Here is a 13,697-nt window from a genome sequence, read left to right on the forward strand (position 1 = left end):
AACATCTTGAGTTCAATTTATGTTCAAGCAGCACTGTACAGAGACAGTCACTCAGGTCACGAGCACTGCATAGATGTCTGTGCAACCCAGCGGTTACCAAAAGCCGTGCTGCAATGGCATTTCATCCGGTTCTGGAGCTAGGGAGGGGATCCCTGCCCTGCTTCTTGCTGCCCCATGCATGGCAGTCACAAAAGTCTTGACTTAATAACAGCAGTTCAGCTGGGAAAAGGCTTTGTTCAGCCCAGGATAGCCAACAGACCAGCATCTGGCACAGTTGCCCAGGATGTGGGCAAATGATCAAGAAGGACTTTATTTCCCCCAAGTCAAACAGTGATTCACTGTTCACTGGCCACTTCATCGGCCTCTCGCAGTCACTGTTGTTGGAGCCTTTCTACTTCAAGTAAATGACTTAATAGTCCCTGGGCTGAGGAACCGTGCTGGCAGTGCAGCCCAGCGGTTTCTGCAGTTAGCAGGAGCGGGAGAGGTGAGTTCAGGACTCCTCCAGCAGGTTGACACGAAGTGACTGCTCCATCTGGAGAGACAGAGGGGAACCAGCCTTGTGGTGACCCAGGAAAGAAGTGCCTTGCCTGGGGCTTGAGGGACCAGCAGCTCGGGGTGTGCAGGCTGGGTGTGCTGGGTCGCAGATGACTTCCACAAACCAGCCAGCTGTTGGCTACTCCGGGCAGACGGCGCGCCCTGTGGTTGCTTCCTTAAAAACTCTGAAAGATCTTTTTTTTTGTTGTTGTTGTTTTCTTTGTCCCAGCACAGAATGGAAACTTGCTGAAATCTCAGAAAAGGTTCAGAGAATGGGAAATGGTTTCCCACCCAGTTCTAGCCAGCAATGCTGTTTTCCTCCCCAGAAAAATATGTGCAGAAGAGAGAAAAGGTCCCAGAGCACCCCATAAGCGCTCTGTCTGGAATCCCGCTGCACTCTGGTTTCTAAAGAATTCAATTTACATATGCAAGTTGGGTCGTCTAAACAGTCACCTTGTGGATTGGGAGTAGAAGAATGCAGCCTTGTCTTTCAGCAAGGATTTGAGGGAAGCATTAGTATTCCTTGAACTTCGAAGCTGATCAGGCCCCAGGGAGGGAAGAAAGAAGGGTCCCAGGACAGCGTCTGGTGCCAGAACAAATGTCCAGCATCTGCTGCAGTCTAAGTGAGACGTGTGCTGCCACTGCAGAAGGGGAGAGGGGAATAAGGAACTGGTTATGCGAAGAGCGTGAGTAGCTTATTGCTGCTGCCTCTTAATGAAGGGATCGTCCTGCGTTTTAATATTGCCCGTGGATTTAGTGTGATGACGGGAGAAGGGGGTATTTCTGTATGCTTTGGGTGGAGTTTCCTTGGTGAGTGAACAGGGACAGGGACCACACTGATAGCACTGGGATTATCCCAGGGCTTGGAGGGGCATGCAGAGGAAGCGGAGGTCCTGGCGGTGTTTCAGTGGGGAAAGGGGTGAGCGTTTGCAACCCACATGCCTTATGGGCTCGGCCACTTGGAAGCAAATTTCCCCGATGTCCCTGTGTGATCGAGACCACAGCAATGTGCTTGTCCATAAAGAAGCACTTGAAATTTCTGCATAGGCTCTGGTAAAAAAAGGAGGGTCAGAGGAGTGAAGCCCCAGAGGAGCTCCCACTGAGGGAGCCCTTTCCTTTCAGGAGGGCTTTGCTGCCACTATTTCTAATGTGAGAGGGAGACCTGAAATCTCCCTGCAGGAAAGCCACTTCCCTCAGTGTCCTGACAGCCCACAGCCGTGGTGAGTGGCTGGGACAGGAGCCTCGGCTCCCGCCTCCCCTGGGAGCCTGGGCCTGATCCTGACCTGACCAGGCCCTCTGGCACGACAGCACTGGGAACAGCCACGGGGCTCACACCACAAGCTGCCACGCGTGTGGAAGTGGGAGAGTGGCCCTACAGCTCATCACTGTCCCATTGTGCATAAATTTAAATTTGGGAAGAAAATCCTGGCTTCTGAGTAACTCTTGGATGTGATAATTCCCAGACCCTGTATGAAGTGTGGGCGCTGGTCCATCACTTCTTTCTGGACCCGAGTGAGAAGGAGTACTATTCAAGGGAAAGCGATTGAAGGTTAAAAAGGGTTATATTTGAGGAGAGAGGCATTGAGAAGTTTGATTTAAAAACTGAAACTCTGGCAGATGATTTGAATTAATTTTAAATAATTCCCTAATTTTGATTCAACTTCTGACATTTTCAGATTCATTTTAACCTATCATGATTTTAGGCTTCTAAACAAAACTTCTTTTAGAACAACAACTGAATTTTATTTTTTTTTTCTTTCACGAGTGATGAAGGGAGTGCTCAAACAGTTTGGAAACTTTTCTCCTAACATTTTTTCCAAGTATCAGAAAAATCTTGAAACTAACGTTGGGTTTGCTAAGTCAGCATTCCTGAAAGGGAAGATGAGTTGGGGGAGTTTTAGTGATAAATCCTCCCGAGGCTCTCCGTCTCCATCTCTCTGTGCCTGAAAATGGATCCTGCCTTCATTTACTTCTCCGGGCAGTCAGTGCTGGAAAAGTTGTATGCGGTGTTTCCTTTGAAACATCACTGGACCTCAGGCAATACAGGATTTTGCTTACCTGTTCTGAGCAATACTTGAACACCTTGCCTATGTGTACAGCTACTCTAATATTTATCCTTGCTGCTGCCTGTTACCATTTAATGTTCATGCTCCATGTCCTCGGATCAGGGGATGAGGTCACGCTGATTTTATTACTAAGAATGATCCTGAAGCTGTTAATCTGCTTTTCAGAAATAATTGTGAAATGTTTCCCTCTTCCTAAATGCACTCGTGAGTGCTTCCTTGTGTGGTTAAATTCCTTTTATGTTTCCCGGACGTTTCCCTTTCTGGGCATCTCAGGCAGGCTGTTATTAAGTAGAGATGAATTGTTCATCCATAGCCTGATTTTAGGTCACAGCTTTCCCTGAAAGCCCACAAGATCTCAGAGGCTTTTGTGTAAAGCATGAGCCTAACCTATTGGATCTGCTATCAAACATTTCATATTGCCCACGGTATGTGCAAGATCTAAATTAGAGCGGACAGTAACACGATGCATATTACTGGTTTGGTGCCAGGAAGTCCCAGGCCAGCTTGCAAATCTGACAGCTTCCAGCAGAGTTTTACACGGGGAAAAAATGACATACCTGTGTGCAGCCAGGAGGGTGCCCACGTTGGTTGCACCGGTAAAACCAAGGCTTCTGTTGGACATCAGGACTTCTTCGCTCTGCAAATTAACAGTGACCAATGGCTGAACCAGCGCTGTGGACATAAATCATAGGAAAGAACAGCGAGAAATGAGTACAAGGCTTTTCTTTCTATTTAGTAATTTATCAAGGGAAGTGGCACATTAATAAACAGATCTCCCTTGAGGTGTGGGAGTAACAGAGATAAATATGACTGTCAAATCTGGCCTGCTTCCTTCTGTTAGAGAAGGAGGAGACTGTGGGAATGCAAATGCAGAAAGCAATATCCATATCTGGAAAGATGCATATTATTTGTACGACAGAAACATTGTCAACTCAGCTGAGATAGAGCCCCATCACACAAGGTGTAATACATAGGGAGTAAAACACAAACCCTCTGTACAGGAGCTCATCTGAATAGATGACACCAAAATAGGGACACACAAAGAAGAAGCAATTTGCTCAAGGAGATGTGACTGGGGAAGACTGGCAACAGCACCCGGGTCTTCCTGGGTCATGGCCCCTGTATTGGCCTTACTGCCAGGGAAAAAAATATATATATATATTAATTAGTTCACTTCAGTGATATTAATACATTAACTATGTTGTGGACTGTTTTCACTGTTTTCATCTTTACGATCTGGACCCAAGCAACCCTTGCATGGTTTGGGGGCCTGGCAGGGCCCAGATCTCATGAACAAAGTGTGAAGTTTGGGTGTTCTCCAATCCAGCCTTCAGGCAGGAGTCACCTTTGCAGAGGGGAATTTGTTCGCTCATTTTAGTTTTGCTTCCTTAGCACCTCTGCAAGACGGCGGCTGCTTTTCCAGCTCCCGAGGGACGTGCCACTCTGCAGCAGAGCAGGGCTGGGAAGGGCCAGCCGCGAGCATTTGGAAAGTTTGAGTCTAGTCCCACCAGATCACAGGGTGGCTTTAACAGTCACAAGGTGATTTTGTAGACCGCGGTGTGATTTTTGGGTCTGGTACCTGGTCTTTGAGTCATTTTTTCAGCTTCTCTTTGCTCCATGAAGCTGGAAAATGTAGTTTTACAAAATACTGTAAGAAAAGGTTTAGCATATATACAACAACCTGATCTTTAGGAGAAGTTCCCAGTATTGTTAACCTTGCAGTGAAGGCATCATAGCCAGCAATTCTTGAGGCTTCTCAGTCATAGGACAAGAATCACAAGAGTGCTTGGTTCAAGTACCAACCTGGAAGTCCAACCTTGTCCAGGGTGACCTTGGGCAAGTCACTTAACTTGTGCAGCGAGGGACATTAAGGGTAGCGAGGGGACAATGGCACTAAATCCCATCAGTTGCACAGCACTCAGGCATGGTAATGGTGGTGCCACTTAAGTACATGGGTGACTCATGTGGGCGCTGGGAGACTGAAGCCCAGCCACTGATGTCAGGAAAATGGTGGCACAAACTTCTGCGAGCCAACACAAATCCAGGAACGCTTTTGTCATGCTAGCAGGGTACGTTTTGCCAATTCACCCTCTTTTGTACCAGCACTATCTGCAGGGCAGAAAATTCATGCTCCTGCAAAGTGCTGGCTTGTGTTTGGTGATACAGAACCAAAATCTGTTCCTCTGACTGTCTGGAGTAAAATAACTTGTATTGCCTGTCTGGGCAAGTTACTTCTTCCCTCACAGGCTTTAATACGATATAGCCAGAGCAAGCCTGCAGGGCAGCTTTCTGGGGAGACCACTGCTGGAAAAAACAGGTAGTAATACAGCACTGCACTCACCTGGGTGAAGGACAGGGATCATCTGCCAGACAGCATGGCCCAGTGGCATATTTTTACTCTTAGGAATCTTTTTTAAAGATAGGTGGCTCCTTCCCTGGAGGCTGCTCTCCTTGCTTTGGAGGGATGAGCCCATCCAGGCAGGGCTGGGGCTTGGCCAGGAGCCAGAGCTGGGACCTGGCTCTCGGGGACCACTGTGATGTTGCCCAGGTCCCATCCGCGCCACCCGGTGACTTGCAGGTGATTTAGTCCTGGGCAGAGTTTCCTCGGGATGAAGTCAGTCGTTCCAGTTAGCAATGCTGAAACACTGGGGGAAGCCAAATTAGTAGAGCAGTAACTTGCCGTGTATTGCAGATCCACAAATGGGACTGGCAGGGTTGAAAATGACTTCATGCCTGAATGATTGACAATTGCTAATAGGGTCCAGGCACTGGCAGGTCCCCTTGGAGGAGGAGAGCTTGAACTTTGCGCCTGAGCTGCCAAATTGCTTTTCTTAAAACTCTTAATTTACTTTTGGGGCTCCTGGAGTCTCTCCTCCCTCATTAATTGGGTGGTCAGCACTGTGCTCACACTCCTTTCATCCTGCTCCCAACACACTCACCATTTCTGGGGGTCACCCAGGCTCTGACGTGCAGCTCCGCTGGCCTCCTCCTGCCACCAAATCAACAGGAACGGCTGCGCTCACAGAAATCTTCTGGGGCCTTTTCCCTTTTAATTTCAAGTTAATTTAGTGCCAGAGAAAAGGGATGATTGACAGGCTTCTGTTTATCCTCTGAGGAGGACGAAGCACGCCAGCGTTTGCCGTGCTGCTTGACCCGTGTCACTCGGCACCGAGCAGAGAGGAAACCTCCCACCCAAGCACAGCTGCTGCCCACAGCACTTCTCACACATCCCGTGGCAGGCACGAGAGCAGCAAGTCTCAGCCCCCCTCCACTGCCCATCCCAGAGCTCCTCTGCCCCCAGCACAGCGAGGGAGTGCTCTGGGAGGTGCCCCCTCACCTGCCCAAACCCACCCTCAGCCACCAGGCATTTCTTTCCCTTCACCTGGCTGCAGGAAGGGAGCAGCGTGCTGGTTTTGTCTGACTTTCTGCTTTTTTTCTCCTCTCCTCTCTCTTTCCTGCAGTGTCCCGGTTTTCAAGCCCGCGGGTGACTCCGAGATTAAGCCGAAAACGAGCCCTGTCCATCTCCCCACTGTCTGATGCCAGCATTGATCTCCAGACGATGATCAGGACCTCCCCAAACTCCCTTGTGGCATACATTAACAACTCCAGAAGCAGCTCTGCAGCGAGTGGCTCCTATGGCCATTTATCTGCTGGGACAATAAGGTAACACTTTGGGAGCGGCTCAGTCTCGCTGTGTAAGTGTCCCCCAAATGGAGGAGTGATGTCCCCTCCAGCAAGGGAGACTTTCCCTGCCCCAAAACCTCTCCTGTGCACTGGGGCTGTATAGTGTATTAAATCCAAGCCCCCTCTGGTTTTGCATCTGAAAGAGTACTTGGAAATGTCTGGGGGAGAGGGGATGGGTTGCTGGATGGGAATATTGGTTACCAGGTTTCCAGTAATTACAGTATGATCATGCCTTTTTGCAAGCAAGCAGAAATGGAGAATAAATTTGTCTAACAAAATGCTCATTGTGCATAGCTCAACTGATTAAGAAACCCCTCTGATTTAAGAGATTGCCCCCAAAGTATTCTTGAAATTATTGGCTCACATTCTTAAAATAAAAAAAAATGTTGCCTGGGTGGATTTAAGAGCCTAATTCTAAAAACACATTTGAAAAAAAAAAAAAAAAAAAAAAGAATCTAAGCCCTTGAGTAAAGTTTTGCTCAAATCTTAATTAAAAAGCACTTACACTAGGCAGCTCACTGTTGTCAATTCCTGCCCTGATTGCTTAACCCAAGTTTCACAATGTTATTATTCTTTTTATTACTTAACTGTTAAATATGTTAGTTCTAATTAACATTGTTGTTGCAAAGCAAGAGTTTGTAAAACTTGCAGGGGAAGTCAGGGACATTGCCATTAGTAACTATTATATTAATTTTATCAGTTACTTTATCTGTCAGTGTCATTTAGAAATTGTATAGTCTAACATAATGCTAACTTAAAAAAATAGTGACTCCTTGTCTGCTAATCCTACTTTTCTGCTCCTGTCACTCCCTGTCTTTAATTGGACATACCTGTAGCATCTGATCTTATACTCAGATTTCAAGCTTTTCAGGGTAGCAGCTGGTATTTTCAACAGGCCTGGGGAGTACAGAGTCAGACCTGGGGACTAAAGAGGTCAATTGTTGACCTCTTAGGGTGTAATCGAGTAATAACAATGAATTTTAAATTCTTCTTGGAGTTCTAAAGCCATATCTTAAATGCCAGGAATTGTAAAATGGGTTATGTATGTAATGGGATAACTGTTAGCGATTTGGGATGAAATGACTTAATATTATTTTTAACAATTCATTAACGGCAGGAATGAAATCTGTTCTCACCCACTCAGACCTAGACTGTAGCTACACTTCAGAAAGTCATTTCTGGACTTTGTTGTAACACAACGGTGCTGGGCAGCAGCCTGCCATCACACCTCATTTACTGCAGCATGTATTTAACTCCCAGAGCTCTTTAACACTGTAGTGATTTTTGCCCTTTAGGCTTCTGGTCAAGTTGTCATTAACTGTTTCAGAAGTGAAATACTAATTGTATGGTCACTGGCAATGAATACTTTCTCTAAAAACAGAATTGGAAATAAGGTGTGTTGCTAATAATAACCCTGTTCTCTGAGTATTTGCACCATGGGCAGTTTTAGTGACAGGATTAAAAATGCCACGAGGGTAAGGATTTGGGGCAGCCACGTTTTAAAGGTGTCAAATAATCAGTTTGGGTGCTGAGAGTCTACAGTTTGTGCATCACCTGTCTGGAGTAAGGGGAGCAGAGGATACTCACCACATCTCCAGTGCTCCTTCATCTCTGTCAAGGGGACAAATCCCAGGGGGTGAAATCTGTGTTTCCAGAAGCAGAGCTTCATTTTTAATGCTGCTGGCCACTGCACCCTGGCTCCAACCTGTTGCCTCCAGCTAGCTCCCGAGCAGCCGTGAGCTGGTAGTGTTTCTGGTCACTGCTGACCTAGATTGGAGCTGAACCAGTGACCTACATATGGCGGGTGACATACTTTAGCAGTCCCCTGAGCCAGCACACCCCTCACCTGAATGCAGGGCAAACTACATGGCTGGGACAGTGCTAAATGGCTTGTTGTGATCTCTGCCAGCTGAGCCAGGTGACGCTGGGGTTTTACAGCCTGGTGGGGTTAACCCCAGACTTGCAAGCCTGCAGAATAGCTCTGCCTGGGAAAAGCTGGGAGCCACAGGGCTGCAAAGATGCATCCAGATGTGTCCTGTACTCCCTGCCAAGGGCTTTGGCTGTTTTTAAACATAGGAAGCAAAGAAATTATGGTCAGTCTGATACGTGGGTCAAAAGTTTGTTGAGGCACTCATGAGAGAGAGGTTGTCTTTGCAGTAAAGCAGACTGCCAGGCCTACTGTGGCATTAAAGCATCTAGCTGGGACACTGCAGCCAGTTTCCTGGAGTCTCTGAGAAGTCCTGGCCAAAGTGGAGTCAGTTGTTAGCCAGAGTGATAAACATGGTTTAAAATAGCTCCTCATCATTTTTCCTCCTCCCACTGCTGCAGCCCCGCGTTCAGCTTCCCCCACCCCATCAACCCCGTGACGTACCAGCAGATCTTGACCCAGCAGCGAGGCCTGAGCTCAGCCTTCGGGCACACTCCTCCCCTGATCCAGCCGTCTCCCACCTTTCCCCCTCGGCAGCACATGGCGGTCATCTCCGTCAACCCTCCTGCAGCACAGATCAGCAGCAACAGCAACTGCATCTCCGACTCCAGTCAGGTAGGGGTGGCTCTCGCCTTACATCTCTTTTTCTTCCTCCTGACAAAGCATTTCTGGACCTGTCACAGCCAAATAGTGGCCCACCGACCTTCCTTGCACACCCACGCACACAAATACCTATGCAGGACCCAAAGGCCCAGATCCATCAGAGCACTAAATGTGATATGTAGGACCATCTCAGGCAGCAAATCTCCTTGAACATGTGTTACGTGCTGTTGAAATCAATGGGATTCGGCACACGCTGAAGGGTTTTGCCAGATAAGCACATGAATGCTGTGAATCAAGCCTTGTCTGTTCTTTCACCAGTCCCTCCTTCCTTTTTCCTACTAACATGAATCACGCTGATAGTTTTAAAGTACTGTATCCCTTTTCTCACTAGCAAATAAGCACATCCTACAAGGACCTCTAGCTGTTTTACATATTGTTCCTTCTTTTTCAGTAGTCAGGTGGCCTTCTCATTGTGTATCTGCTGTTGTTTTTACTCATAAATTTTGCAAAATCAAGGGCCATTTTTTGAAAACGAGGAATGCCACAATGTGTATGAAATCATACACCTCACCCAGTCCATGCAAATACCTGTATACTCACACACATCTCTGTGTGTGCACATACTCTCCCCATGCATATGGTTAGTGAACACGTCTAACACATTTTTAATCATTTTCCCTTCCCATACTCATTCCTTGGAAGTTTAAATTGCAATTGGTTTTCTCCCCAGAGACTTATTTCACCTCATTTCACACCCATTTCAAATTGTTGTTTTAGTTGTATTATACTGAACTTTTCAGACTGGTTTATTGTTTTAGGGTTTCTCATGGCTGCTGCACTGCAAACTCTGTTTGTTATTGAAGGTTATTTGATTGATTGGTTTTGTTTTCTTCTTACAAACTGGCTACCAAAATAATGTGGCTGGCAGGAGTTATGCCTCTGTTTAATAACTTGCAGGACCAATCTTGAGCAATTAGCAAGAGTGTATTTAAAATGTTAATGTTCCAATTTTATGCATATACAATGGGATAGTTTTTTCTCTTGAAGTTGTTCTCATTTTTTAAGAGCTTAGCAAAATATACACATAGCCTTTCATGCACCCAGCATGACGGAGCCCTCACATGTAACCAGAGCTCCCCACTCCCCCCAGGAATTCATTTTCTCAACAAATCATTTCATCACATTGAGAAATAAAATCATGGCTTGGGTGGGGGTTGCATAACATTTTGATGGATTTGACAGGGACTGGATTGCTCTGAAAGAGCCAAGCTCACTGGTGAGCTTGCAGAAACTGATGGTGCCCTTTATTTTCCCCTCTCTGCCTTGCACAAACCCACACGGGCTAGTTTTCACACGAAACCCATGCCAGCAAGCCAATACGCCATTGTCCCCAGCCACTCTTGAAGTTCAATCTTGGCTGATTTTATATTTATCTTTTAACAATGCTGGGGGCTGCAGTGAGTCTCTCATCAGTGCCACATCTTGCTTCGTTTTCCTTCCTAGAGCAAGCAGAGCAGTGAGTCAGCTGTGAGCAGCACCGTCAACCCAGTAATTAACAAGCGCAGCAAAGTCAAGACCGAAGTTGAGGGCTTGCCTCCAGCATCCCCGACCACGCAGGTAACCTTCTTGGTGTGACAAGTGTCACAGGCCCAAGGCAGAAAAGCTGCAGGGTCTTGTTGTCTTCGGGAATGATACTCTTGGCATGTTTTGATGCAGCTGGGAGCAAAGCATCAAAGTGTGCCAGGCAGGTGGGTGTCTCTTGAAGCAGAAAGCCCAGCACAGTACAGGGCAGAGCTGCTTTGAGTGAGTGAAGCATTCGAATGTGTGCTTGGGACTCAGCATGCTGTTGCTGTGGTTGGATGCAAAGGGAGGAGGGAAGGAATGTTTGATGCATGATAACTGTAAAAATGATGTTTGAGTTTTCTGTGCTGCAAAGCAAGCAGTATTGGTGTCTCAGAGCAAGCATAGATTACAAGGGAATCTTGCATGTAGGTAGAAAGCTTGCAAAAAAAGGACTTCTTGATTCAACAAGGAATTGCTCCTAGCAACATCCTTTACACCAGTGACACAACGTTTGACACCAAGAAGGGCCCAAAGCCCTTTGCTTTCTTTCCAGAGCTCTGTGATTGCAAACTGTTTAATGGCTGACAGTATCCATCTGACCGTCCTTTATCACAACTGTAAACTATCAGGAGTGCTCTGGGCACTTCATTTTCATGAAATATTAGGCCATGTTATTGTCAAGCGAATGGAAGAGTTGATGACAAATTTCTCCGTCTGCCCTGGTTCAGGAGCAGGTCTCAGCATGATGCATGGGGACAGCAACGTGTGCAGTCATCAGGGGGCTGGTAAAATTGATGAAGATAGCATATCAGGGAAAGATAAACATGCTGTAGTCAGCACGATTAGGGCAAAGAGGCATCTCTCTGGAGCTTTGAGTTTAGGAGTGCATCCACACACTGCTGCAAAAGCACATGCCCCAAAAAACCAATCTGGCCACCACCAGGGCTAATAGGGCCACGTGTTTATTTCCTGCAGCAAATGAAAAAAATCTGAAAGCCATCACCTGCTTTCTCAAGCATCTGTAGCAGAGGAGTTGTGGGACGAACAGCCACTTTCTCGAAGCTGTCATCCACCTTGTCTCTGCTCCAATTTGGAGAGGTGTGTGCCCAACAGTAGGGAGTGCTTGCAGAGCCCAGCCTGGCTCTCCCCTGCAGCCCTGCCTCAGTGTTTCATCCCCGGAGTCCCATGCGAAATGAGCACCGAAAGAAGCAGGAGGGGGATTGTTTAAAGTGTTACAAGGAGGCTTGATTAGAATAACAAGGTAAAATTAAGAGAAAGAAAATGTGCGTTGGTAGCCTACTAGTTCCTAATGAGGAGATGTGTGGAATAATACCCCAAGGGAAATGTAGACTTCACATCTTGCAGCATTTCAGTATTGACTGGGAAATTATTGGAAAGTGCCTGGTAGGAGACAGTCTGTTCCTGGCAAGGAGAGCAGGTTAAAAGACTGAATGTCGGGGGTGTCTCCTTTTCAGCTGGTCTAAGTGACAGCTACTTGTTAAATCTGGGGATTTCCATTCTGCTGGAGACTCTGTTGAAAACTTGATTACTGATTGATATATTTTTTGCAGAGTGAGAAGCTCAACCATTCCCAAAAAAGCATGTGTGTGTGTGTTTTGTTTTGGAAATGCTGTATTGGAAACGCTTCATGTGAGTTGTGGTTTGGGTGTCTAAAATCCTTGGCCAGACAGTATCTCCCATGGTGGTGTACACTATAAAAAATGTAATTCAGACAAGATCTGTGGCACACGGTGGAGTGCCAGGCATGAGGGACCTGAGTTACTGTGCTCATGGTACCACGATAGCTCCAATGTAAATTCAGATTAATGTTGAACTAGCCAGAAATGAAACATGTCGATCCTCTTCAACAAATTAAAATGGTCTCAATTCAAGGTTTTCCAATGGAAAGTAGAAACATTTTGGCAAAATAAGATTTTTAGTAGGAAATTTCACTTTTTCAGAGAACACTTTCTGTGAAAAGAAACATTTCAACAAGGGTAGTGTTCACAGCTCAGCCACATAGGAATTGCAGGAAAAAGAAATTGCTGTTTGAACTTTCTCAGACTATTTCTCTGGGCTCTTATGTACTTTGAATCACCAGAAGTCTTTCTGTGAATTACTACAGTTTCCTGTCCCAAGAGCCACCTTGCAATAAGTTTTTTATTTTTAGATTAAGAGCTAATTAAAACAAATCTCTTCCTCTCCATATCTAAACTGTTGAATTGAAAAGTCACAGCTGGTAAGTGTGCCATGAGCTAGTTAATGAAAATTGTTGAACTCATACAGCACATCTCACTTTCCAAGCCATAGAATGCCATTAAGCCATTAATCATTGCAGCCCCTCAGTAGGTTCTGGGAAGGTGTTGATGGGGAAGGAGATGGCAGCCAAATTGATCCATCTGGGCAGGTCAGAGACAATTTGAGATGGATCTGGCTGTGGCTGAATACTTACGGGGCCAGTTGGAGCATCAGATCATGAGGAACAGCAACTAATGGGGTCTGTCACCCCAGATGCTCCTGTCTAAAGTTGCCCTAGAGGTGGGATGCTCAGTGCTGGACAGTGATAGTAACTGGGAGGAAAGGGAATGAAGGGGGTCAAAACCAGCAAGGTTTGGTATTCCCAGGTCAATATTGGCTGCTGGTTGCCTTGTCTGTAGGAGTGACCTTTGTCCTTACCTCTGACTTGTACCAATTTGCACTTCTGTTGTGTGTTACACTGTTGTGGAGATGCTGATGCTTTAATCCTCATACCAGGCTGTTACAAAAAAAAAAAAAAAAAAAAAAAAAGTGATTCATTTAGCACTGAGGAAATGGGTAGACAGAGAAGTTCAGGAGAGAGCTCGCAGCATGCCAAGCATTAAATTAACTTATTTATGAAGATCCCAGTGGGCCCCAGACTGGAGCCAGAGCCCCTGGAGCTCTGCTTTGCAATCCACTCATCACGGGATCTAGTTCAAGCTTCCCAAATTTGCTGATTCCAGAGGAGTGCTTTGAGGGCTCAACATTTGTCCTTGTGGAGTGCCCTGGAGGCATAAATCTTTGGGTAAGGGTTAGGCATCATTTTCCATCTGTTGAAAGATGCAGAAGATAGAATGCCTCTCCCCAGCGTATGTCAGGTGAGTGCGGTAACCCAAAACTTTGGCTGCTCTGTGATTGCTTCCTGCTCATATTTCCCTGCTTCTCACAGATCAGAAGTTTTGCTTCAGAAAAGGACAAAACCAAACATCAAAAGCCAGCCTTTTCTTTTCTCCAGCCTTTCCTGCAGCTGCTCATGACCTGGCTGGAGCCAAGCACCATCGCAACCATGGCTTTGGGGTGTT

The 13,697-nt window shown here is 46.4% G+C and overlaps 1 protein-coding gene across 9 annotated transcripts in view; it reads left to right on the plus strand.

Moving 5' to 3' along the window:
- Positions 1–13,697, plus strand: part of GLI2 (GLI family zinc finger 2) — a 189,244-nt gene that overhangs the window by 152,677 nt on the left and 22,870 nt on the right. For all 9 annotated transcript variants that reach the window (XM_027461189.3, XM_072040761.1, XM_027461186.3 and 6 more), the window contains 3 exons: positions 6,062–6,263; positions 8,613–8,826; positions 10,318–10,431. In XM_027461189.3, coding sequence (XP_027316990.2) covers positions 6,062–6,263; positions 8,613–8,826; positions 10,318–10,431 — 530 coding nt within the window. The remainder of the gene's footprint in view (positions 1–6,061; positions 6,264–8,612; positions 8,827–10,317; positions 10,432–13,697) is intronic.

Source organism: Anas platyrhynchos, chromosome 7 (genome assembly GCF_047663525.1).
Source record: "Anas platyrhynchos isolate ZD024472 breed Pekin duck chromosome 7, IASCAAS_PekinDuck_T2T, whole genome shotgun sequence".
In the NCBI taxonomy this organism is placed as follows: domain Eukaryota; kingdom Metazoa; phylum Chordata; class Aves; order Anseriformes; family Anatidae; genus Anas; species Anas platyrhynchos.